Source organism: Carassius gibelio, chromosome A20 (genome assembly GCF_023724105.1).
Source record: "Carassius gibelio isolate Cgi1373 ecotype wild population from Czech Republic chromosome A20, carGib1.2-hapl.c, whole genome shotgun sequence".
Taxonomy (NCBI): Eukaryota; Metazoa; Chordata; class Actinopteri; order Cypriniformes; family Cyprinidae; genus Carassius; species Carassius gibelio.
This window is the reverse complement of record NC_068390.1, coordinates 10,794,465-10,821,369: the sequence shown is the minus strand read 5'-3', so window position 1 is coordinate 10,821,369 and position 26,905 is coordinate 10,794,465. Positions and strand designations below refer to the sequence as shown.

The following is a 26,905-nucleotide window of genomic DNA, read 5'->3' as shown; positions in this document are numbered from 1 at the left end:
CAACTATACAACAATCCTAAACATCACTGCCATTGAGCTTCAAATCATCTACCAGGGAATGTCATTAACACTTTCAATGTAATCTTAGCTTTATTTTATGAAAAGAAAAAGAGAGAGAGAGAGAGAGACAGAATTTATACTATAGTCAAAACTGACTAATGCAAATACGAGAGAAACACCTGGACTTGCAAACTGTATATAAATAATTACTGATGAATGTTCATGCAAATACTGTGGCTGCTTCTCATGGTTGATGGAAGTGGCACATTATTTATACAGCCACTGTTTACCAAAGATAAAAGTGTGCATACATAACATGGTGATAAAACGTACAATTAGGCAAATTAAGTAAGAAGGAAAAGTATTTGTCCCATACATAAGTTCTTGTTAGGAAAGGTTATCAAACAGAAACATACTGGCATTGAAGCACCTAAATTTATGCTTGAACCAAGAACTGAACTGAATCGTGACCTAAACTACTGATTCATAGGCCCTTCCTTCATATTAGGAATATAAATATATATGTATCATAATTAATAAAGTATCTAATATGTGAAAATGGGAAAATATTTTGGCTATTCAGAGGCGTGTCGCTGTACCTAGACTCACAATGACGCATGAAGTGAAGAAACAGTTGAAGGGATCTACATGATCCTACATGCACAAGGGCAGACATCATTGAAAATCATTGAAAACTCACAAGTGAGTTTTTTAATAAACGTTCTACATGCTGTCAGGCATTTGTCACAGTTCTCCATGAGGGAGTGGCTGTGAATGGACGCTGCTGTAAACTGTGGCTTCCATGTGAACAGGGCTTTCTTTATACCATCATGGCTCCAGGCCAAACGCTTTTGAATGTGTCTAAAATTAGGCAATGAGGGAAGTCCTCTAGGCACATCTCGTGATTTTGGTCTGGTTAAATAAGTGAATATTTGTTTTTAAGTGAGATGTAGAATCCAAAAGTGTTTTTAAAGTAAAAATAAAAAAGTTTTAAATCATCATCTGGTGTCACAGTCCAGCAAACCAACTTAACCCCCATCTGAATACCTCCAAAATGATATTACAATTGATACAATTTAAAAAAGGAACAGATTAAGGATGCACACATATTAGATTTAAGATGATACCAATAAGACAATTATTTTCATGTGCTGATACCCAACAGATGACTAATATAGAAATTCTATACCAAAAAAAAAACACAATTTTTTTAAAAAATTAAAAATTACAATTTTGCAATACTGTGCAGTATGTAAAAAATGATTTGAGATTTGCTAACAATTATTATAAATTGTTTTTCAATTATTAGTGTTTAAAATATTTTAAGTGAGTGTTTTATCTAAAAATAGAGGAAATTAGCTTGCAATATTAAATATACAATATTGACCGATACAGATAAATCTCTCTCTATGTGTGTGTGTGTGTGTAAAATAATATGTTTACGAATAACCTATATGATGCCAATGTGTATTGTTTCCACATATCAAACATGGCTATTTGACCAATTTATGACCGGTGACCTCATCTGATCACATCACCACATGAGTTTCAAAGGTTATTCTTAATGCAGCAATGTGTTTCAAACGGTATATAAAATGACTGCATTTTAAATAGGCAAATGTTTGATGAGGAAAAGAAATCCATATCAGTTTGTTTTGGATTCATAAAGTGGCCTTTGACTTGCCTATGTGGCACAGGAACGGAGCATCTGGCATGTTAAAAAGAAAAAAATAAATAAAAGCAAAAAGCCTAAACAGCATCTGATTCACAAAGTCAAAACATGGCGACTAGACACTAAATGTGAATACAAATGCAATTGCATTGTGTCCTGCAATATAAAATACACAAACACATAGTCCTAAATCCAGAACGCAGAGATTAATAATCTCAGGCAGGAAGTGCCAGCAGGACAACAATAGTAACCTAAAGCTAAATCACTTTAAACCATATGAACAGTCTCTTGAAAGCAGGGGGGATGGTCTGAATGATGGTAAATGGTGAAATGATAAATAATAAATGAATTGAGGCTAGGGAAAATAGAGATTCAACAGATTCAGATGTGCACAGAGAGACGTGGACAGGGGAGGAACAGAAGAATAGGCTGGCGGGGCATGCAGCCAGAGCTCTCCCAAAAAGTAGGCCAATGCTGTGGCTAGACGAAAGCATTCTGCCACAGAGCAAACACCAGAGCGGAAGATGCCTGAGCCTTCGAGCTGACAGGGCTGGAAATGAAGTCATTGAAAGTAGAGGTGGGAGAAAATATTGACTGACTGATGCAACGCAATTCTCCCTTCAACAATTCAGAACATTTCAGAATCGATTCTAAGCTCGTTTTTTTGGCACTTGTGTGCACTAGAGACAATCGCGGCGGGCTTCACTGCACAGGATATGCACTGTGAACCTGTGTGTGTTTTGACCTGCCATTATTTCAGTGTTTTACTTTAGATGTGATTTCATTTATGCTGTTTGGAATGCTGTATGTATTAGATGCACAAAACTCACATACTGACAGACAAGTGTTTCCCATATGGGGATTTATTCGTGGCACCCCACCAAAATATCAACACTGACCACCACAAATAGATATTCCAAAATGCTTTGACTTTGTTGAACAAACATGATCTCTGCACATTTCAAAGTCAAAACTCTGCCACTGTCTATGACAGTAGTTCTCAACCTTTTTTTACCCCACTGGGCCGCATTATGGTCCAAGTGCAAGCCTCACGGGCCACACGTATATAATTTACATATTATGTCACCAATACAAACCAAGCAGATTAATGATAGCATATTATAGCCTAAATAAGATGATATCTAATCGATTACATTGATTGAAATAAATAAATAAATTATAAATCACCATTAATAAAACCTGATGCTGTCAGGAGCTGACCAATTTTGTGAAACTCTGCTGGAAAGGAGTAACAGCACAATGAGGTTGTGATTTTAAGTTGCAGTCTGTACGGACGCAAAGAAACGTGACTTGACGCGTGACATTGCAGAAAATGTGCATTCACAAATGTAGCCTATGTTGATCCAAATTGATATAACATATCAATGTGTCATCAGCGCAGATGAACAGTTCTGCAATCCAATGCACGCAATAGGCTAAAGCTTGGCGCAAAGCACTGGCAAAAGTAATTACCATGAATGTGTGAGGGGGAAATAAGGAAATATTAGAATTATTTACTAATAAATTGCGTTTTCTGAGTTAGTGCTGGAAGGATAAAGTTGCTAATTCTGACTCGCCATCTCCTCAGACGCGCCTTTAGAGAGAAGTCGGATTATGATTATAATAAAAAAAAATTGTTTTTGATTTGTTTATATCATTAAGTAGTCATTTAAAGCTTTCTATAGATATATTTATAATGTCTGTGAGGCATGTATTCGCTGAATTTTGGTTCATATTTGAAAGCGCTCCTGTTCAAGAGGAGATGGTAGAAAGCGCATCGTGTTTGTTTTCTTTATTTTATAAAAGCACAACATTTTGTTGATATTGTGAGTGCACACAAATAAAAGTTAAAAGTTACAGATAAATCAGTTACGAATGATGTATTACTCTTATGAGTAAAAATGATGGCAAATCCACTGAAACAAATGCAAGTGATCGCGCACCTCTATGTCCTGCAAACCACACTTTACCTCCGCACAAAATATTGGACAGCCTAATTATGACTGCATGAGAGAGGTAAATGTTTCAATGTATTTGAAATGCACTTTTTTCACTGCTCTTTTTCACACAGCAGGTTTTTTTTGTGTGTGTCCATTTTTTTTTTCTGGACAACCTTCTGATGGATTTTACCTTAAAGGGGGGGTGAAATGCTCATTTTCACTCAATATCCTGTTAATCTTAGAGATATTTGAAGCAGTTTTACTCACCACCTGCGGTTCAAACACACGATCGTGACCCTTTTTCGTTGGGACTGCATTATCCTTAAGAAATAAACGATGTGCAAATCCGGCGTCAAACTGGGCCTTGTTTGTAAAACAAGCATCTTCGAAATGCAGGGAACAAACAAAAACACTTGCACAACTCCGTTGATGCTCTGTAAAAATAAACTCCATCCACTGGTCCCTTAATGCTGTTTTTTTTTTTGGTAATCTGTGCAGGGTTGTCTTGCCCTGGCAACCAAAAACACACTTCTGTGACATTTTGCGACGCTCTCGTTCTGATCAGTGAATACCTGTGCTCAGCCTCTAAGTGCTCTGCTCTACGGGAACGCGCCCTCTTCAAGCAGAAGTGTCCTTAGGACCCATATAAGGAAATTCCGCTCCATCTAACGTCACACAGAGCCATACTCGAAAAAAACTTTCCGAAACTTGTGACAAACCGGAAGGAGTATTTTTGGAACAAAAATACTCCTTCAAACGTACAAATTAATTTCTGAAACTTTGTCCATGTTTAGCATGGGAATCCAACTCTTTAACAGTGTAAAAAACTCAGTATGCATGAAATAGCAAAAGTCTATGTTGAATGATAAAGACCCTTTATCAATAATTTACTTGGGGGGAAAAAATGGGCAAAACTAAAATATTACATAAAAAGTACATAAACCAATTAATCGTAAAAATAATCGACAGATTGATTGATTATCAAAATAATCGTTGGCTGCAGCCCTAAATGGTAAATCAATATCATGTTACAAACATTTTTTCATTCATGAATTATAAAAATTTACGTTTGGATCGTGCACTGTAAAGTCTATGTTCAAAAATGTGAGTGACAGTTAAGGGGAAAGCACTCTTAGATACTGAAAGTACTTTGTGTTTATTACAAGCAATTGCCTTTCCACACTTTATTACTTTGTATTGGCTTGTATGTTTTAAAGCTATATATTTAGTAATAATGGTTTTAATTTATTATTAATTGTAATTTTTTTTTTTAATTAGCCTGCTTATATAATTTAATAAAAATGCACAAATACATTTTATATAAAATTTATATGAAAATGTAGCTACGTGCAGATATGATGCATCATGACATTGAACTGAATCATATTGTTGATATGATAGTTGTAATTGTAATAAAATTGAATCATGAAACCAGTGAACATTCACACCCCTAACTGAAAGTCACTGAGAATTAAATCCCATGCGTCATAATCTCTCCACTTCTCACTCAACATCTTCATAGAATGAAGTTGAATGTAATGAAATCATGAGTCAGGCTTTCAATCCACAGGTGCTTATGTGACATTTGCTCCTGTTAAATTCCCAAAGAGGCAATGGAGGCCTATGCATGACTTTTTGATGTATGTGCTAGAATCAGTGTAAGGGGTTTCATCTATTATAGCTGAACTGGTTAACAGATGAGGACTAGACATTAACAGTTATTTAAATACTGGGTGATATGAGTGCTAAACAATAAATGGTCGATATTAAGATCATATTTTTAAAACAATTAAATTAAAAAACAACTAATCAAATGTTTGATCTCTAGGAAGAAGTTTGACCTAAAAAAAAAAGTTAATAATAAAAAGTTAAAATTGAAATAAATACAAATCTTATCACTTCATGGGCATTTAATACATTTGAATTTGCGTATTAATTTTTCTAACTATGTAAATATCTAGTATATTTTATTGAGTAGAAATAAGAAATGAGTGTGTGTAAAAAATATTTTAACATATTTTTCCATTATTAACAACTGGAAAAGTCATGGGCACTTTGAATATTTTTGTAACAATGGAATTAAAAAGGGTCGCAACCCACTGCTTTTAATGCTTTAATTTGAATGTGCAAAATGATGCACATGGAGAACTAAATATATAATATCTTCCAACACTGAAAAATGGCTGTAATTATCAGACTATAACCATATGATGTGTTTCTGTCCATAGAGAAGTCACATTGAAAACAGAATATAGCCAGACGTACTCATCCCTAAATACAGGGACGTTATTAGTCTCATATAATGACCACCTGCGGACTGTCGTGAGAGAGTGCAAAGGACTGTGGGAGCCTGAGGCTGCCATTCATTAAACCGAGAAGCATACTCAGTGAAAGAAGGCCAAAGCTTTTAGAAACTGGAGTGAATCATATGTTGCAGGCATTCATGCAGCTAATGCAACCTGACCGTGCCAGCAGACACGTCACAGAGCACAGGCCTATTCAAGCCCATATAAAAACACTAGCACTGCATCTCATCATACAGTCACTGCAGCATCATGTCTTCCACTCACATGGCACAAATAATACACAAGGAGATCTGGATCAGATCAGGCCTGCTTTACAAACCAAAACACCTGCTTAGTCCAACTCAAAAATCCTTAGGCTAACGTGATGAGATGAGGTTATAAAAGATGATTTTAGTAGCTCAGCTCATGTTAAAGCCATTGATTGAAATTAAACGCCTGACTTCTTCAACAGGCAAAGCTCAGGGAAGCAGAGTCAGCACAGCAGAATCAGGCCAGGGTTGGGCAGGGTTTCTGTGCTTTATTGCAAAGTATCTAGGTTTTCATCCAAGATGAATCCACAGATGATGCCAGAATTATGGTGAGACAGAAGCAAGAGCACAGTATCTCAATCCCATTTCCAAATGGGATTCAGGATAAGCCCATCAACAATGGCATGAAAACAACAAAGAAACCTGACCCAAATGCCTTTAAGCATTTAGGTGAAGAGTTATTCTCTCCCTTATTTGCTTATTTAAAAAAATTAAAAAAAATTAAAAAAATCAAACATTCACAATCTACTTCGACATTAAACAGAAGACAATCACCAGTGTCATTTAACCATTGTCCTTCTTTCTCCCAAATATCAAATACCCATTTCGGTCCTACCACATCCTTAATCAGCAGACACACAGGATCTGATCGGTTTCACAACTCTGTTAGAGGAAACAACACCGTCCACAGCTCAACATGTTGACATAAGACTAACTATAGGCATAGACCATAGAAATGTGACTTTGAGATCCGGCCATATGGCCCGTCCCAAATGCACACTTCAATTAACAATTGCATAAAACAGCCAAATAAATTATTTTACATGGTATCACAAAAAAGAAAAGTGCATCCATGTTTGTCAGACAAGCAGGTTTTAATGCATTTAAAAATGACCAGACTTTAACATACATAATTACACTTACTATTGTTTATTACATGTACATATATACTGTACTGTATAGTAAAAGTGTATCATCACACACTTTTACAAAGAGCAGTACGCAAGAAGAAATGTGATTGTTTTGTATTTGTCACTGAGGAAGCACATAGTTTTTTAACCAGCCATTTGCTTGTTAACTAATCTAGGGCTGCAAGATTAATCCAAATTAAATTGCAAAGACGATAAATGGCGATTAGGCAGAAGCTGTAATTGTCATGCGTATCTTTCAGTGAAACACGGTTCTGTGATCAGCAGTAAAGCTATGCAAACAGCTTTCATAATCACTTAATGATTTCTTAGATTTCATAATCGTGCAAATATAAAGCATCCCACAAAGTTCTCTCGAATTTAGAAAACTAAACTGAAACTTTTGTTTCATTGCTTCTGCTTTCCAAACATACCCTGTTCTGTTCTCTCTTCCTATCATTTAATTACAGAGCAGGTGCAGTTTTTTTTATTCGGAGTCTGGCTCAGTCCACTCATCCGGTTGTTTCCCAAGCGACGAGTTCAGACATTCCCCTACGCTTGACAGGATAGGGACAGAAAGACAGAGATACAAAGACAGAGAGAGAAGCTACAATAATGGACCTATCTGGCTCTGGAAAAGACAAACCAAATGAGTGAAGGCAAAATAATAGAGAGCCAGTCTGAGTGCCAGCAAAATGTGTTTGTCCACATCCATGAAAACGCAGTTTATTTAAACATAACCCAATTTTCATTCTCTGCCTCTTGAGCCAAAGATTTCAAGCACATTAATTTGATTCAGGTTTAATTTCCTTTATTCTAATAAAGAGCATCTGCCCTGACATTTTTCACCAATGGGTCACTAAAATCTGTATTCAATTATCCACATTTCACACAACACGGTGTCTTCTTGGCCCACTGTGTAACAATACAAAAATATTTGTTAATATTAATGAGCTAGTCCAAAAGATACAAATATTACAGATTGTGTTAATTCACTGGATCAGATATTCAGAACTTTAAAGAAAAGGCAACTCATAGTTTGAAAAAAAAAAAAACAGACCCCATGGTGTGGGCAGCAAGACAAGGAAGTGAGAATCAGAGGGAAATAAGTGTGTGTGACACCATGAGGTAAAATGGCATGTTCATAACAGCAAACAGGGATGTTTTACTTAGGAATGTTAAGTAAATATATACCACAGTCTGAAGCGCTTGATTTCAGCGAAGAACACAACTGAGCTGGTGATTTGGACTATAGTTTAAAGCCAGATGAAACTGAATACTAAGGTATTTACTATAGTAACAGTAAATGCACCATGGTATTGTCACAGAAATTAGGGATATTCAAGCACTTTTTTATATTATTAACATAGACATGTATCAAAAGGAGTAATTGAATATAATTACAGTATTTTTGTGATTGAGCTACAGTATTTGTGTATTTATACTAAATGTATTTTTCATATAAATAACGTTACACAAAACCATTACGTTACATTTTTACCATTTTTAATGAGATGCTATTTGTGTGGTTTTAACTGTGGTTATCATGATCTAAATGTATATTTCTATGGAAGACCATTGGTTATTTTAAATAAAACTCAGAAAAGCTAAATTTCATCATATAAAAATGAGGTTGTTACAATTATTACAGATGTTACGGTTTTTGATAATGAACATTAATGTACATCTACTTCCTAACTCGAGCTAAAACTACGGTCAACTCAAGCTACTGTCAAATGTGCATTTCTAAGAGACAAAAATACATAATATTGTTAATATTGCAGCCTGCACAGCAAATTGTGCGGAAGAAACACTTCATCTAAGTCAGGAATGCAAGCCTATTTCATGGTTTGAAACAATATCACTCATGCAGATACGAAGAAATTTATTTTTCAATATTGACATTTATTTTGTTGAGGAGAAATGACTGGAAAAGAACTCGATGTGAAGCTTTTGTCATGTTCTGACCATAAAGTGTATATATGTCATACTAAATGTTCATACTAAAAGCTATTAAAACAAATATAGTGAATGTAGCCATGTAAACTATGCAATAAATAGCCTATATGCATAAAAAGGGGTAAAAACAAATTACATTATAACACTGCAACACAAGAATCTACAAGGAAGCTGGTGTCAGGAAGAGTTCCTCAGAATATTTGACTGTTGACTGCTATTTCACGTCACATGTGCTTCACATATGTTGTGACACCGCACTCTTCTCTTGAAAGTGTGGGACTGAGAAATTCTGAGGAATCAGAAAACGTTCCAGTAAAAATACCAGATGAGCAAGATAAAGCGGGGCCTTCTTGAATGAAAACAAGAAATCCAAATCCAAATGGAGAACCTTTTATCTGAAGAAAAAGCCTCTTGACACCGGATGGGCTCTTTGGCCTTTGCATTCCTCACGTAACCACCAACCCCCACTCTATCAGCCCGAGGTATGTTCAGAGTCATCCTTTCTCTCGCTGAATCAGGCTGTCAGCACACGGATATTTCTTACCCATCCACATGCTAAAAACAGTTAGGCTTATATGACAACTACGGCCCAAAGACAAGAACACCGTTACAGCCCTCATGGGATGGACTTATGTAAGAGGCAGCACAAATGGCTTTTTAACTTGCTTTCAGTGAGGCGTGTATTTATATGCATGTGCATGACTGCTCGGTTGTCTGTGTAAGAGGAAATGAGGCCCCTTGTAGTGCAAAATCAACCAAGCGCTCCAAAACAACCTTACAGTAGTGAATTAGTATACAGACCTAGACTGAAGAAGGGCCAAGACATATCTAGACAACAAAATAATCTTTAGGCTTGATCTGATGCATCACACAGAACACCCTGGACAACCACCACAACACCCTAGCATCATGGTGTTAAAATGGGTCTCATTTATAAAGTATGCATGAAATCTGCATACAAACTTAGATTTATACAAAAACAAATCATGATTCACAGACAACTTTCAAACTAAAAACGTATTCTAAATTTACCAAAAAAATAAAGGAACAACAGAAACCACACGTGCAAAAATCACATAGCCTTCTCTGGGTGGCCTCATAATTATGTTAAGATTAAATTGAATAGGAGATTTCATTTTAAATGCATTTCGTTATATACAGTGAAAGATGGGTAAAAAGAAAAGCTGCGTATTCAAGGCTGGCTAATGAGATGCCTGTAAAAGTGATGTGACATGTATGGGGTCTCATACTCAAAATTTGTGCTCTCCATTTAACCTATCCAAGAGCAGCATTGAACACACACACTCCCGGAGCAGTGGGCAGCCATGTGCTGAGGCGCCTGGGTAACACTTGGGGGTTCGATGCCTTGCTCACAGGTCTCACCGCAGTCGTGATACTGAAGGTGAAAGAGACTGATGAACATTCACTCCCCTCGCCAACAATCCCTGCCGGTACCAAATAGCTGCGACCTTTGGGTTACAACAAGTGTCCCCTTTAATCTGTGCCTGTATGAAAATGGTTTATTGTGTTTGAACTGGTTTGAAGATGGCATACTTGGCATTGCTCGTGGATCTTGCTGTGCGTCTCTCAGACAAAAGTGCGTCATATGTTTGCTATGTAAGAGTAACAACAGTCTGTAAAGGAAAGGTTGTGTGGAAAACCCTTGCATGGTAATGTAGCACACGTTCACTCGTTTGAGACACTCCAAATTCATTAACATTAGATTGAGGTTAAAATGATTTCATGGGCATACGAATGTGTTGTGAATTAGGTTGAATTTTTTGTGTACAAATACGAAGTAATCCATGCAATTAGTAGTAAAAAAGACCAAATATCTTCATTAAAGTTTTAGATTTACCGTTCATGTGGAAGAGTGAAAGCAAACAAGCTGCTTTATTTAATGCCTTAAGTTCTGAATATTGTACACAAGCTACATCATGCCAAAACCAAGGCTCACTCAAGGATTATGCGGTCACTGACTTATTTAAATCTGTAAAATTATGAAACAGTCACATGACCTGAAAACTGACAACAAACTGGTAAACTAAATACGACATGCAGTGCTGTGGTTCTCGTGAGAACAGGTTCTGTCTTCAGGGTACAATATAGGAACCGGTTAGATGTAAAACAAGCCAGACTCATTTAATTTTACATTTTTATTTCAATCCATATATATTTAACACAAACATTTGATATGCACGTATCAGTGATTTCACATCCTCTTCTTCTCTATGATGATACAATGTTATTAGCATTAATCAATAAAGCTACTGCTTCATACAATAGCAGACACCGTACCATTGCAGACCAGCAAACAAAGCACAGGGGCTGGGAGACCAGCTGCCTTCCTAATTCAATCCTTCTTATCTAATACTCGATTATATAACGTCATTGCTTACTACTCAGGGCTCAGTCTGAAAGTATTATCTCTAAATCATTATCAGCCTCATGCTGCTATATGTGTCACACAGATCCAGCTGCAACAATGAGAAACGGTTTGAAGGTTTAAATGAGTGACATCATCGCACAGTCTGTGATAAGAAGAGTAAGATTAACACCAAACACCTAGACTTTTCTCAGTGTAAAGCGGTTTCCTTTCTCTACACAACCTGATGCATAAAGAGACGAAAAGAAACACAATTTGGGGCTCATGTCTTGCCTGAGATGTGGCTTTATATTTGCACACTGAATGGAGTTAATATTCATGTCTTCTTGCGGTTGAATGCATTAAAGTCACTTAGATGTTTTAAAGCTGCGGTTGGTAACTTTTGACGCTCTAGCGGTTAATAAACAGAACTGCTTGCATCTTGTGGAAGAACATCGTAGCCGGAACTACTTCTCTCTGTTTATGTCTATGAAGAATCACAAAGGTACTGGGTTACTCCGCCGCGGTACCCCCGAAGCAATTTAAAATAGTCCGAATATAAACACTTATTATAGGTGCACCCTAGTGATTCAGGACAAGCTAAAAACACGGTTTGGAAAATGGATTTCATGGTGTACTCGCTTATTATATACATTTTTCTACATTTTGAACACAAACAAAGTTACGGTCCGTCTTGGCAGCTCTGATTGGTTGTTTTTTACCGGGAGCGATGGAGTTTCTGCAAATGGCAATAGGACCACTGGGAGGAGCCAGAGGAGCTTGATTTTTTCTGTCTCATATTCTACTATCAGGACATAATGACAGGTTTAACAAATATTTAAAAAATATATTTTTTTACAAAGGTTACCTACTGCAGCTTTAATTAACAAGGTTTAAAAATGTATATAAATGATAAGCTTTTGTGATGACGCAGCAGTGGTCCGACTGGTCCAGTGACTGATCCGTCAACTGTCCCGACCTTCTTTCACACTGGCCCCGGGGCCATCAAACGGTCCTAACTGTCTAACCCTAATTCTGATGGTTTTTTTGTGAAGGAGAAGCAGGCGGAGGCAAACTTAGCCTACAAAAACATGTCATGACTGCAGCTCTCTATTACAGTCAACACATGACTGTTGAAATGTCAACCCACAGTTACACGCAGAGAATAATGAACACAAAGGTTCCTTACAGAGCAGAGGGTAACATTCAACATGCTGACATTCTTATGTTTTAGACAGCAGTTGAATGATCAGTTCACTATTCTAAAAACAATGCAAACTCAGAAAGCCAGCACAAGGTTATAATGTTTTGTTTGTGTGTGTGTGTGTGTGTGTGTGTGCACGGTGTACTCCGTCATATAGGGAAGATGGGGCCCCTCCCCTTATAGCCATACTACGGTGGCCACAAAAGGGCCAAGAATGGTTTGTTTTTATCCAGACGAACTGCATAAGAGAGATGTGATGTTATTGCACAATCACAATAACCCAAGAACACTTCCTTAAATGCTTAGTTTAGGCTTGTTTTAGCTGATGAGGTTAACAACTAAACATTATCTGAACTATTTTAAATCACAGTGTGAAAAAAAGGCTTTATTTCACACCTGTTTAGTTGTCAAAAACTAAAAAAAACGTCTCTGGGGATTGGTCACGACTAGTATTGAACAAGACATCTTCAGTTTTTGCAATGCAAATTTCAAGTGTGTTTAAAGACACCATGTTAAGTTGAAGTTCATTTTCAAAAAGCATTCATAATAGTTCTGTGGAAGAGGAGAGTCGTTTATGTCTCACAAAGAATTCAAGGCCAGAATAGCTCCGAGCCGGTGAGTTTTGTTGCTGGAGGCCTGGAGGAAGATGTCACGGCAGAATGCTACATTCTCAGCTAAGTAGGTAAGAAGGAAATGGACAGGAGGAGGGAAAGAAAGAATAAGGAAGAGATCAAAAATAAGCAGCAGAGGAGAAGAGCCTCTGGCTGTGGGTCTGATTGTGTGCCAAAGCAGCGTCATGTCCTGCCCAGAACTGCAGGCTGTGTGATTCCATCATGTTAACATTATTCTCTCAAAACTCTTTCTGTTTTGTTAAGTTTTTTTTGTCCTAAATGCTCATCAGCTGTCGTTGCAGTGAGCATTGAAAACAATCACACACGACAACATAAAGACAGAAGCAGACTAAAGACAGCAGGACATGAGACGCACATGAGGAGTGCATTTGTGATCAGATCAGATCCAGAGTGGAAAAAAATATGACTCCATTATGATCACCCAACCGCAACCGCAGATATGATCATTCAAATTTAAGATCACATGACATGGAGTTTGAATACAGAAAATCGAATTGAACTTTGGACATGTTTTCAACTCAGCTGTCTTTTACAAGTGTTGTAAGCTTTCTTAAAAAATAAATAAAAGATACATCAAACAGAGCATTTGTTAATGACATGGCTCAATTATCCTGCTTTTCTAAATCTAGGGTTAAAAATAAAAAAATATTCTGAATATTTTTGTAAATATGCAACTATAGAAAAAAGGAGGTCCATTCTACAAAGCCCCAAATGCTGAAAGGTGGCAACAATAGATGCAGGATCTTCTTCATTTGGCCTCAATGAAAAAACGAAATATGTCTGTCCTTTAATGAGAGTATGATTTTGATAAAATAAATAAAATAAAGAGTAGGGAAAAAATAAAAATAAAACATGACAACTTAATGCAATAATATATATATTTTATATTTGAAGCAGAAAACATGTTTATTTAACCTTCTTTATGCAAGTCTCTGTTCCTGTGCACTCTCCAGCTGTGCATTTTATTCCAAATAATACTACATAATCTTTCATGTAACTGAAACAGCTTTACCTTTTAGACAATGTTGTAAACCCCTTTTTGTTTTGGTACGTAATGCTTACTTTTCACAAAATAAATAAAACTGTTTATGTGTCGTTTTACATTTATTTTAGATTCGTACCAGGTTGCCCTTTTCTGAAAGCCATGCAAACATGAAAAAAAAAGAACATAAGTAATAAAAGCTAGCAAAGTGTGCCAAATAACAACACAAGTATTTATGAGCTGTGAGTTTTGTGCATATGTGATGCAATTCTTATGCAACTCACCATTTTGTTTTTTTTGTTTTTTGATACTTAAGGTATGAAGACATCCTCACAATCCTAAAAATCTATTATTTTTTCCAATCACCTTTCCTTACAAGGTTTGGTGCTAGAACCAAAAGTGAACACCTTTCGGCCTGTGCAAAAGCACAGTAATACAAGCTCTGTAATCAGCCATTATGAAAATAGGAGTGAGTTCGCATATCAGCCCGTTATTAAAATCATCAATCTGATAGGATGTCTGGTGGCAGGCACAGGGTGTAATTGTGTGCTTCTCTCACCAGGTAGTGTGACCTGCGTCAGCACCCTGTGTGCTTAGTCAACATATGACCAACCCTAATCCACCACCTGTCCACGGTGGATGCCACATCAGCCTGGCACCGAGAGCGAACACACAGCACAGTTTATCATACATATGCACATATTTGAATACATTAAACTTTCTCAAAGTAACATACACTAAAGTAAGAGTTTGCTTCGGTGGCCAGGGCAAATTTAGGCTCTGTCAGTCCAGCCAGCAGCGTGTTACTTTTACATACATGCATTGCAAGCGGTTCATGGTCTGAAAGAGTTAGCATGAGGCTTTACCTACAAACTAAACTTGAAAAACAAGAACTAACCATAATTCATGATAATGGCCACTAAAATAGTGTTGCTACAAAATTCAACTATATCAGCTGATGCCAACTGTTACCAGTTCAACAAAGCATAAAAAAAACATACATAAATTACTACTGAAATTATTAAATGCTCACATACAGAAGTGGGAAACTAATAATGCACGGTGGGCTTTCTGTTTTTATGTACATCGTGTACCCTCTATCGACATTCAAAGTGGACAGCTGGTGGTCCAGTGTTACCTTCAACAAGCTGTCAGCACATGTCTTTAAAAGATGCAAGCAGCTCCATAAAAATAAATAATATAAAACAGTATTATATGACATCAGTTGACACAAAGCTTAACAATACATACCAGTTCGGAGGCTACTGAACTAACGTTAGCTAACGTTAGCATGAAGCTATCATTAGAGATACAGTGTAAAATGATGTCGTTGTCAAAGTATTAGTGTTTTTATGATGCAGCTTGACAGGTAGATCCATTATAATAGTATTCCAATCAACACAAGATTTAGACTCACCAGCACAGGAGAGCTAAAACGGCGCACAGCAACGACACGCGCAGCTCCTTCATTATCTTCCCGCGGGGACCAACATCCTCGCTTTTTATCTATTCGCCTATCTATCTAACACCGACAACAGAGGCCAAGACTTGCTAATAATGCTAATTGTTTACCACTGTATTAAGGTAAGGGGGTGTGTTTCGCGGTGCAGAACAAACAGCTGGGCTAGGTTCTGTTTTAAACCCCCTCCCCGCTGAGAAGCGCTGGGTGCAGGACTGGTTCCCGTCCGCTACTCCGCTTGTGCTGCTGCTGCTCTGCTGCCTGCCAGCGCTCGCGGCTCCGGCGGACCCGTCCTCAGCCAATAGGAATCGGGTATTACTTTAACCTCGCCCATTCCTCGAGGTCTGGATGAGTTGGAAGTTTAGTCATCAGAAGCGTCGCCTGAAAGATAAGAGATCTGAACTATTGCTAAAACATTCGTGTGGGAGAATATTTGAGCTACTCTGTTATATGTTAACCCTTTCATGTTTACTTCTTTTGGGGTTTAAAATACGACAGTATCTATCTACATGAGAATTATCTCTAATTATTCGACTTTCTTAAAAATTCTTAAAAACGTAAAAATAACTTTAACTTTTAAAATAACTTTATATCAAGATTTAAGTGAAAAAAATGTCTCAATGAATGCTTGTGCACTACAGATACAGATACAATATATATATATATATATATATATATATACATACACATACATACACACACACACACACACATACATACATATATAATTTCACATTTTGGTTGTTGTATATTTTTACCATTCCATCTTGTTTATTTATGTATTATTCAAAAAGCTGAATTGTTGCACTTGATCTGCATTAAGGTAAACTTCTGTGGCGTAGTAAAAAAAAAAAAAGGATTATAATACTGATAGTTTGTTTAGGCGAATCTTTTCAACTGAATTAGATGAACAGGCTCACAAAACCCTCTATTTATATAACCTATTAAAACCCCATTGTTATTGTCAACTATTTTTCAATTTCTCTGGATAACAAATGAGAAAAGAACCGGTTCCTCAGAAAGAAACGAGAAAAAAAGACCGACTTTCTCATCACTGCAGTACTATGCAGTGATGAACTACATTCTTCAGTAAAGACTACATTTCCCATAATGCGGTTCAGGACGTCTAGTTATGTGCCAGTGGACGTTGAACGTGTATATAAATATCTAATACATTCGCGTAAAACACGTGTTCCCTAGTGTTTTTTTTTTATTATTATATAAATTTACTATAAAAACAGGAAGTGTCTGTGCTGGCAAATTTAGAAATGATTAATAACATTTCTAGTTTTGTGAGGCGGGGTCCTCAAATCACAGCATTCGCAACTCGTTTGGTGAGCTGTCCTGAGCAGCTGCTGAAGTTTACAGAAGAACCACTTTCCTTGGTTGTTGATAAAGTTGTGTAAGTTTAGTATGATGCGGTGGAGTATAGAGGTGCTGAAAGTGTGTGTGTCGTGTCTGTCGCTGTGTGTGTGTGTGATCAGCGCCTTCTCTCAGTCTCTGGACGGTGACTTCACCTTCAGTCTCCCCGCCGGACGCAGAGAGTGCTTCTTCCAGACCATGAAGAAAGACGCTTCGCTGGAGATCGAGTACCAGGTGACACACATCTGGAGATTCCTCTCTGATTCAGCCTGTGTGCTGCTCATATTGAGTGTAGCCAAAGACGATATAACTAATTCATCTGACTGGATACTGCTTACATACGTATTATTATAACTATAAAGTATAAAATAGATATGAAATCTGTGAGATTTGAAAGTGTGTGTGTGTGAAATGTCTTTTTTTATATTAATTAGCTATTTTTTTTATTGCTAATTGTCTGGTTGCAAAACCAACAGCAGTGATTCTTTCAAACATGATCTGTTTCTTGCATTATGAAAATTAGACTTGAAGTTATGACACAATACAGAAGTCGGAGAAGTGACACAATGGAGCTAAAGGTCATTTTTGGACAAGGAAAAGTGCCAAAGACTTGCATGCTGATTCTGTAATGTGCCCATAGTAAGTTGTGAGGGTTGTCTCATGGAAATCTGTGTCTTTCTGCAGGTTCTGGATGGGGCGAGTCTAGATGTGGACTTCTACTTCCAGTCGCCCAGCGGTCACGTTATAGCCAACGACTACAGGAAATCTGATGGAGTTCATGCGTAAGGTTTATTCATACACTCTGAGCTTATTGCATCCTGAATAACTGTTTTTTTTAACTTTCGTTGTTGTTTTTTTCTATGTGACTTTTTTACGTCAGGGTGGAAACAGAAGAGGGAGACTACATGTTCTGTTTTGATAATACGTTCAGTGCGGTTTCTGAGAAAGTCATCTTCTTTGAGTTGATTTTGGACAATATGGGGGATGGCGAGGAATCAGAGGACTGGAAAGCATATGTGCAGGGAGCAGACCTTCTGGACATGAAGCTGGAGGATATCATGGTAAGAACAACTCTTTTAGATGAGAGTGTCTCAGTCAGTGACTAATGCACACTACTAAGGTTTGGGGGCGGTTTTTTATTGAATGAATAAAATTATAATTACTTATATTCAGTATGGATGCGTTAAATTGATCAGAAGTGACCGTCAAGACAATAAAAAAGGATTAAATAAATGCTGTTCTACTGCATACTTTCTATGCATCAAAAAATACTGGAAAAAATATGAATCATAGTTTCCACAAATATATATTTAGCACTATTTTAGTGTTTTCAACACTGAAATAGAAATAAATGTTTCTTTAGCAGCAAATACTATGGAGTAATGACATTTTAAAATGTATTAAAATAGCAAACTTTTTCACAATATTACAGTTTTACCATTCATTTGTTTTTTAATCAAATAAATGCAGCTTTGGTAAGCATGAGAGACTTATTTGAAAAAAAAATCTATAAAATCTCACTTGCATACTTTTGAATTGTAGTGTAATATATATTTTTAATATTTGTTCAAATACCAGAAACGTCAATGAAACTTTCCACATATGAAAGAGAATTTCATAAAACCTATAAAATCTATAGTCGGTCGAAATTTTAGAGTTATGCTCAGTGCTACAACATTTAACTAAAAAAATGTTATTTTGTGGGAGTGATTTTTATTCAATTATATTAGTAAATGTTTTAGCAATGATCAGGAACAACAGGAAATATATATATTGGGATTTCACTGGTTAGAAGGTGTGGTCGCTCTAAACTATTGTTATGGAATGTGGATAAGCAAGACTGTTTTTAGTGAATGAATACGTCACTGACAATCCTGAAATGCACTTACACTGCGCTCAAATCCACTTTTAAGAGGTTTGGATTCCAAGTAAGTGGAATAATCAACTTCTTCACAGATGACACAGATATTTGGGCTTGAACACTCAGGTTTCACTGAGCGTGTGGCAGTAGTCCGTCTGTCTGTTAAGGTGACATTTATTTGAGCCGAAGCATTATAGATAACATGACAAGGCATGCCAACTACCAGCATGCAGTGCGGCACGTGTTGTGTCAATGTGACCCTGAGTGCTTGTGTAATGGCAGGATAGTAAAGGACTGGGGACCATTAGCCTATATTAACAAGTGCTTTACTGTTTTTCTTGAAAGAAGCGTATATAACCTGTGTGTTTTAGGTGTATTAGGCAAATTTGACAGAAATGCTAAGACTAATTCTACAGTAACAAGCCATTTCAGGGAGGGGTTTTTTTATATAAGTAAAATCACATATGTGCAGGAAATAGTGTGTTCCTATTGGCTCAAAGTGTTTGCCATTGTTTCCAAGTGGAGATCGTATCGACTTCAATGTTTGTGTAGGACTCTTTATGTCTCAGCCGTTGGTTATTTTCCGTTTAATCCTGAAGACAAAATAAAGTTATTCAAGGTTTAATTGTTGAGAATACTGATCAAAAGCACAACTTTTCTTCTCTTCGTCCTCCAAAACGCACAAAGACTCTCTGAACTAACATAAAGGATCTGTGGGAACATACAGTAGCATTTAAATGTCTGGATCAATATTTATTCATTTTGAGTTTGAACAAAAATGACAATACAAACACTTTTTATGGTATAGTGATCTTTGAATTTCTTTTCACCAACATTGTCACGGTTTCCACCAAAGGAAAGCCGTTAAACCGTTTAATAAGAAGTGTTTCTAGAGCAGCAAATCAGTGTATCAATGATTTCTGAAGGATCACGTGACGCTGAAAGGCTGGAGTAATGATGCTGAAAATTCAGCTTTGAATCACAGGAATAAATTACTTGTAAAAATAGATTCAAAAAGAAAACAGTTGTTTTAAATTATAATAATATTTTACTATTTTACTGTATTTTTGATCAAATAAATGCAGTGTTCTTAAAAAAACAAATTGACCCCAAAGTATGTTAGTGTGTGCAAGTAATCTTCACATTCTGAGTGTGTCTTTATTTGCAGGACACCATCAACAGCGTGAAGTCCCGACTGGGAAAGAGTCTTCAGATCCAGGCTTTGCTGAGAGCCTTCGAAGCCCGCGACCGCAACCTGCAAGAGAGCAACTACGATCGTGTCAACCTGTGGTCGTGTACCAACCTCGTGGTGATGGTGATCGTATCCGGGGTCCAGGTGTACTTGCTGCGCAGCCTCTTTGACGACAAGAGGAAAACACGCACATAGCCTCCCCTCCTGCTACTTGACTGAAAAACACACACACACACCTCTGTCTGTCTCTCTGGCCTTTAATATTCAGCTCCATCCTTCGGTTCCTCCCATCAAAGTGTCCTTGGGCTGATAACCGTTGATGCCTTGCGATAAAGACAATCATTTTCTACTCTACTAAGCTGATAAAATGAGAGCTTGAAGTTGATCTCTGAGCTGCTGCTATGTGAGCGATCTAACCAGGAACATGATGTTTTCAGTTTTAAATCTGTATTAATAGACTATCAGATGACTAATAGTTCAGCGTTTTTGTATGATGTGTAGTTACTGAAATCTCCCAGGCACTGTTAATAATACACTGATATGCAGAACGTTTTATATTTTTGTAACAAATTAAGTATTTTTGAAGGGACACCATTGTTAAACGTTTATGAGCCGAATTAATGTCTGATTAAAATATTGAATGCTTTTTCATACGTTAATCACACCCATGTCCGTTCTCTGTTTGCTTTACCCATCTGTTACTGATCATTTTGTGAAGAGAGGAACCCGATGCACAGATGCTGTGGCCCTTTCCTTATGAACAATTTTTAGTAGTTAATGGTGCTCGTTTTTTGTCCAGGTCTATTAATTTATGTCAAAATATATTAAAAATGCAAATTTGCAGTTCTACGATGACTTGAATGCACTTCTTTGTCTAATTTCTGAATTTAAATGTATTTTTATATTTTTGGGAGGAGTGAAGTCAAAAATGTTGACTTTCCTGATATCATAATGAAGAAGAAAAAAAGCGTTTTTTTTTTTTTGGTAGCAAATTTTTAAACAAATTAATTTCACTAATAATTGTTCAAAAACAATTGTCCACCAAATCAAAATTATGTTACATCACTAAATTGCAGAAAAAAAATAAAAGGAAAATCTTCTCAAATATCAGTTAATTATAGTTATAGTTAGTTAATTAAAAGACTATTTTAAATGTCTTAAGACTCCTTTAAAAAATGTATGATCTTCATGGATAATAATTCATATTTGTAAAACATATATATATATATATATATATATATATATATATATATATATATATATATATTAAAGCATTAGAAATAACTTACAGTCCCATGTATTCGTATGACATTTTCAGAGTCATTGATTTAAAAAAAAAACAAAAACAAACAATGGTGTAAAATGTAAACAATTTTATTAAATCAAGATAAATACAAAATGTTTAAAATTAGACTTGTCCCTAACCTTGTATTCACACAGGAACTATGCCAACTGAAAGGGTGTTCTTAGAAGCCCCAGTCAGTGCCAGGCTGAATATGAGCCAGGCTCAGCTCTATAAATCACTGGAGGCTTCATCCGTCAGTGACCGGCTGCATTCCTCTTCCCTGGTGAATGTGCTGGACTTGAGGAGGAGTGGTTTACTGGCTGTTGCTACAACAACCATCTTCCACTGAGAGCCACTGGTCCTGTGGGAGGCTTCTCTCACTGTGCTGATAAACGAAGCTTGCTGCTCGTGTTTGATTCAATCACTCTCTTTTGGGCTTTCAATTTAATTGTGTGTTTATTAGAGTTGCACTGCTTTTTAGTTTATCTAATAAAGAGCGGTTTTACTATATGGTTTTTCTATACATTTGTTCTTCTTAGTCGATTAAAATACCATTATGAATCATGTGAATTTATGTTTGATTATCTGAAATGTGTGTGTTTTGAAATCCAAAAAAAAACATAAATTGCATTTCTTATCGAATATCTAATCTTATTTCGCCACCTACTGGAGACTTTTAGCACTGCCAGCTTTCTCTCACTCTCTCTCTCTCTCTCTCTCTCTCTTTCAGATTCAGATGTTCAGATTGTATTTAAAGGCCTGGTTCTGGAGTAAATGCATCTGTCACACGTTTAAGTTCAACTTCTATATTATAATACATTTATAAAAATCAATTTACGGCTGCTGTGTGGGGGGAAAAATTATAAATAAAAAATATTTTATTCAGACAACCAAATTTGTTCCCTAGTCTTACTTAAACAAATTGCTAAAATATTTTCTGGAAATTTAATTAGGTTGACAATGTAAATGAGAGTAACAAAAACATAATAATAATACTAAATGTAAAAAAAAATGTAACCCTCTGGCCCTCTTCGTTTAGGAGTCACACTTACCTTCTTCGCATTCAAAAGTGACCGAAGCCTTGAAATGTAATTTGTTTTTTCTTCAGGAAAACCAATGTAATATATCTTTGTTCAATAATATATTTTTATTATTATTTATGATTTTTAGGGAATTTTATGATACTATGCAATATTTATAAAATTTTAATGAGCTATTTTTTTCAATTAGAATTAATATATATATATATATATATATATATATATATATATATATATATATATATATATATATGTTTATTTATTTACTATTTTTTAATAAATGCAATATTTCGCATTAAAATAGAGTGAAAGCATTTAAAATACATTTTTTGATGTGAGAATTGGGCAATCTGGAGGCATTAAAAAAGTAAAAACTTGTGTAATGTTGCGTAACCTCTTGTATTAGCACCATATATAGAGGCTTTTGTATTCCCATAGTTTTTTAGACCTCATCTCTTCATTTTTTTTAGGTTTTGCATTTAGATATATATCTAGACATTTACTAGATTACTTTTTGTCAAGGTTTAGATATTTTTGGTTAGATAAGTATCAGGTTTTACATTATGATTACAGTCAAACATTAAAATCTTGTTAGAAAGGGAACACAGAAAGCATTTTTGTTACTCAGTATTTGATAATTGAAAAATCGAACAAAATAAGGAATGAAATGAATTAATGTTTTATTCAATGTACTTCAATAAATGTTAGAGAGAGAGAATGAGAATCTCCTTTGGATTTTTTGATTTATGATTTATTGATTTTATTTCAATAACTCTGATGCACTCTTACCAGTTCATTTGTGTGTGTGTGTGTGTGTGTGTGTGTGAAAGAGAGAGAGAGAGAGAGAGAGAGAGAGAGAGAGAGAGAGAGAGAGAAAGCAAGGCTTGTTTTTTTTTTTCATTTATTGATTTCACATATTCTCACAATGTGCTATCTTGCAGTCTTACCGGTTCATTTATGTGTGTGTGTGTGTGTGTGTGTGTGTGTGTGTGTGTGTGAGAGAGAGAGAGAGAGAGAGAGAGAGAGAGAGAGAGAGAGAGAGAGAGAGAGAGAGAGAGAGAGAGAGAGAGAGAGAGAAGCAAGGCTTGTTTTTTTTTTTCATTTATTGATTTCACATATTCTCACAATGTGCTCTCTTGCAGTCTTACCGGTTCATTTATGTGTGTGTGTGTGTGTGTGTGTGTGTGTGTGTGTGTGAGAGAGAGAGAGAGAGAGAGAGAGAGAGAGAGAGAGAGAGAGAGAGAGAGAGAGAGAGAGAGACCCTTTTGTATTTTTTCCATTTATTGATTGGTGTCTATTTTGCACTCCTGATATTCTGGAGAGTCACCCCTTGATTGTTGCACACTTTTTTCCTGACCAGTGGCTGATTTGTAGTTTGTACCACCAAAAGATTCACTGAGTTTTCTCATTTTTTTCGTATTTCCCTTTCATTTCTTATGTCGGTCATTTTTGATAAGGTAAGTGTGATTTTTTTTTTACATATCCAAGATTTTTGTGTGTGTTCATATTGCTAATGTGACAAATGTGTCATCTCATTCCGTTGAAGCTACGATTTTTTAAATTTCGAAATATAAAATTTTTAGGGTCAAAAATGCCCGAAAAGGGCCAGAGGGTTAACATAAGAGCACACATGAACTTAGACAGCCTAAATACTTTTTGTAAATAGGTGGTTAAAAATCTTTCACGGACCCAGTTTGAAACCCCTTGCCTGATCGACCGCACACAGGTTACAAATGTGACCAAGAACAAATCTTTCCATACACTTGAGGAAGTTAAAAGCACGACGCTTCTCGTTGGTTGGAGGCTGCGAGGGGAAGTCGGCAGATGGCGCTCCTCACCTAACGCTACTATCGCACTTTTGTTTTGGAGGTGCGTCACTTCCGGATGTCAGATGGAGCGACAGCAGCGGCTAAAGCGAGGAAACCCTGCTGTGTCGGTAAGATATTACATTTATATGGGTTTAAAACCTAGTCAATAGGAATAAACACGCGGCTCAGATTCAGATAGACTCAGAAGCAGACTAGAACAACACAGAATGTTGATTATTTGTGGGTTTGATTGACACAAAATGTGAATTTCTGCTACAAGTGTTGTGGCATTTAAACACGATCTGAAAAGTGTTTAAATCCTTAAAAAGGAATGCATTAAAACTGTAAAATACTTACCATATACATGTTTACCTTAAATTAATAATTTAATAATTTGCTTTTATATAATTTACTTTTTTAAAATCTTTTCTAAAAATATATAGATATGTATTTATTGGTATAATTCTCTCTCTCTCTCTCTGATTGGATTTGTTGTTTGTTTTTAATTATGTTATTTGAAAAGGTTTAATAAAGTTCAAAAAATAAGTAGAGCTGAGCAAACTGACATAATTTCTGTGTAATATTTAGATTATAGCTAATAATGTAGATTTGTTGCTCCAAGTTTTGTAGCATATATCAATCCTTAAAGTAGCTGTATGAAGTAATGCCTTAAAAAAAAATTTCATACTTTTTCTGCAAATATGTTGATGTATGTGTTGTCAGTTTGACAGGTGATGGGGGCAGACAGTGGCCCGGGAGCTCCTGCTCCCGTCCCGTGGCGTAAAGTCCTGTATGAACGCCAGCCCTTTCCAGACAATTATGTGGACCGCCGCTTTCTGGAGGAGCTGCGGCGCAACATCCGTGTGCGTCAGTACCGTTACTGGGCGGTTGTGCGTGAGACGGGGCTCATCGCGCAGCAGGTGTCCTGTGTGGCCCTCTTCCTCACGTTATGGTCTTGTATGGAGCGGGGAGCGCTGGTGCCGTCCGCCGTGCTCTGGGTCTGTCTGACCTGTGCTCTGCTGGGATACGGACTCTATGAGATCCTGGGAGGCTCTTGTGTTCGGGAGCGAACGCGCCTGGCAGACCTGCAGAGCGCGACCATCTTCCTGGCATTTACTTTTGGGTTTTCACCAGTTTTAAAGACTCTAACCGAGTCGGTCAGTACAGATACCGTTTACGCCATGTCAGCTGTGATGCTCCTGGCTCACTTGGTGTCCTTCCCGTATGCTCAGCCCAGTCCCCCGGGCAGTCTTTCCCTCAACGCGGCTCTTTTCGGGTCGGTGTGTCTGGCGTCCCGGCTGCCTGGCGCCCTGCACACCTTCACCATGCTGAGCTGTGCCCTCCTGGTGTTCGCTCTGTGGCCCTGTCTGCTGCACCGCATGCGGGAGAAGGCAGAGTGGAGCTTCCCGTGGGCGGCCGTGCTGGTGTGTCTGGCTGGAGTCGGGGGTCTGGGGAGCCTGTGGCCCGAGGGGGCTCTTCTCCTCGCGCTGGCTCTGTTAACATTAACTTTAGTCTGTCCACTGTTGCTGGTTCACCTGCAGAGGCACAAGGACAACATCCACGGCCCTTGGGACGAGGCAGAGATTAGAGAGGACCTGTCCCGCTTCCTGAATTGAAACTGCCTACAGGGTTTTAAGAGCGTTTTAAATGATGCTTTTGATAGACTCCCTTCGGTGGGATGGGTTTGAGAGTCTTTTGCACGTTTCCTAAAAGGATAGCTAGTTCACCTAAAAAACTGTCATCATTTACTCCCCTGAAGTTGTTACAGACCTGTACGTGTTCCTTTCTTCTGTGGAACATGAAAGAAAATGTTTTGAAGAATATTGGTAACATTGGCTTCCAAAAAAACACGGGTATTTCTTAAAATATATACTTTGTGTTCTGCAGAAGAAAGTCATACAGGTTGCAAATAAAAAACAAGAGTGTGAGTAAATGATGACAGAATTGATATCTTTGGGTAAGCTATGCCTTTAAGCTCAGGGAAGAATAAGAAAGTTACATTTCATGTTGCCAATATAAAATACAACTAAACTATTAAACGGGTGAACCTCATGAAAACATGACCAGGTCATGCTTGAAAAAAAAAACAAAGCCCTAAAGATCTCAATGATCATAAAACAGATGCAGACCTTTTTTTAGGGAAAAAAAAAATATGATTTAGATTTTAAGGTATGATCCAGACATGTGTTGTGATATTCAGATCATTTATTTGGGAGTACGGAGTTCTTTTTAACAGTATTGATATAAATGTGCATATTCTTGAATTGCTTGATTAAAAAGTTGAAATTGCTGACAGAGTTTTTAATCATGTTTTTAACATTTAACTGTACTTGAAATAATTGCTGTTTTTAACTATATGTATATGAATAGTTTATTGTTATTTGAATGGAGGTGACAGAAAAGAGTTGAAACTGTTCTGGCCAAGCTGTTGTCCACAAGATGTCAGTGAGTCCCAGGTATTTCTGCAGCACAATCTGTTGTTCATGTAGAACGGCATACCAGCAGGACATTTCTGCCAGTGTTCAATTGATAGAACATAAGTCTTTGTTGGCTTTTCTTTTTATCATTTATAACTGACAGAATAAGAGCTCAAATGAAGTCTTTGTGACAATGCAATAAAGTTGCAAAATTAAAGCATTCTGTGCAAAATCAAAATCAGAGCCTGTTGAGTCTGTTGTGTAA

The 26,905-nt window shown here is 36.8% G+C and overlaps 3 protein-coding genes across 7 annotated transcripts in view; 2 read left to right on the top strand and 1 right to left on the bottom strand.

Annotated features, from left to right (window-relative positions):
• suco (SUN domain containing ossification factor) overlaps nt 1-15,982 on the bottom strand; it is a 44,083-nt gene extending 28,101 nt beyond the window's left edge. For 2 of the 4 annotated variants that reach the window (XM_052534609.1, XM_052534612.1), the window contains exon 1: nt 15,634-15,947. In XM_052534609.1, the coding sequence (XP_052390569.1) occupies nt 15,634-15,686 (53 nt within the window). In that variant the 5' untranslated portion in view covers nt 15,687-15,947. Of the gene's footprint in view, nt 1-15,633 lie in introns of all 4 variants that reach the window. The other 2 variants (XM_052534610.1, XM_052534613.1) reach the window with 2 other exon arrangements.
• Nucleotides 15,983-16,963: 981 nt separating this feature from the next.
• LOC127939081 (transmembrane emp24 domain-containing protein 5) lies at nt 16,964-20,939 on the top strand. Its single transcript, XM_052536098.1, has 4 exons — nt 16,964-17,271; nt 17,722-17,819; nt 17,918-18,098; nt 20,067-20,939. The coding sequence occupies exons 1-4, from the start codon at nt 17,089-17,091 to the stop codon at nt 20,283-20,285; spliced, it is 681 nt and encodes a 226-aa protein (XP_052392058.1). The 5' UTR covers nt 16,964-17,088; the 3' UTR covers nt 20,286-20,939.
• Nucleotides 20,940-23,556: 2,617 nt separating this feature from the next.
• Nucleotides 23,557-26,878, top strand: pigc (phosphatidylinositol glycan anchor biosynthesis, class C). 2 transcript variants are annotated; one of them, XM_052535760.1, is made up of 3 exons: nt 23,557-23,872; nt 24,285-24,351; nt 24,947-26,878. In XM_052535760.1, the coding sequence occupies exon 3, from the start codon at nt 24,958-24,960 to the stop codon at nt 25,837-25,839; it is 882 nt and encodes a 293-aa protein (XP_052391720.1). In that variant the 5' UTR covers nt 23,557-23,872; nt 24,285-24,351; nt 24,947-24,957; the 3' UTR covers nt 25,840-26,878. The 2 variants fall into 2 exon arrangements, with proteins under 2 accessions (XP_052391720.1, XP_052391721.1); XM_052535761.1 differs by lacking the exon at nt 23,557-23,872 and having other exon boundaries at nt 24,006-24,351.
• The last annotated feature ends 27 nt before the right edge of the window (nt 26,879-26,905 follow it).

Excerpts from the sequence above, each read along its gene's own strand:
- LOC127939081 (XM_052536098.1), top strand. The coding sequence starts at position 17,089 with ATGATGCGGTGGAGTATAGAGGTGCTGAAAGTGTGTGTGTCGTGTCTG. Across the intron at positions 17,272-17,721 it reads CGCTGGAGATCGAGTACCAG|GTTCTGGATGGGGCGAGTCT; the intron begins GTGACACACATC and ends GTCTTTCTGCAG. Across the intron at positions 18,099-20,066 it reads TGAAGCTGGAGGATATCATG|GACACCATCAACAGCGTGAA; the intron begins GTAAGAACAACT and ends CTTTATTTGCAG.
- pigc (XM_052535760.1), top strand. The coding sequence starts at position 24,958 with ATGGGGGCAGACAGTGGCCCGGGAGCTCCTGCTCCCGTCCCGTGGCGT.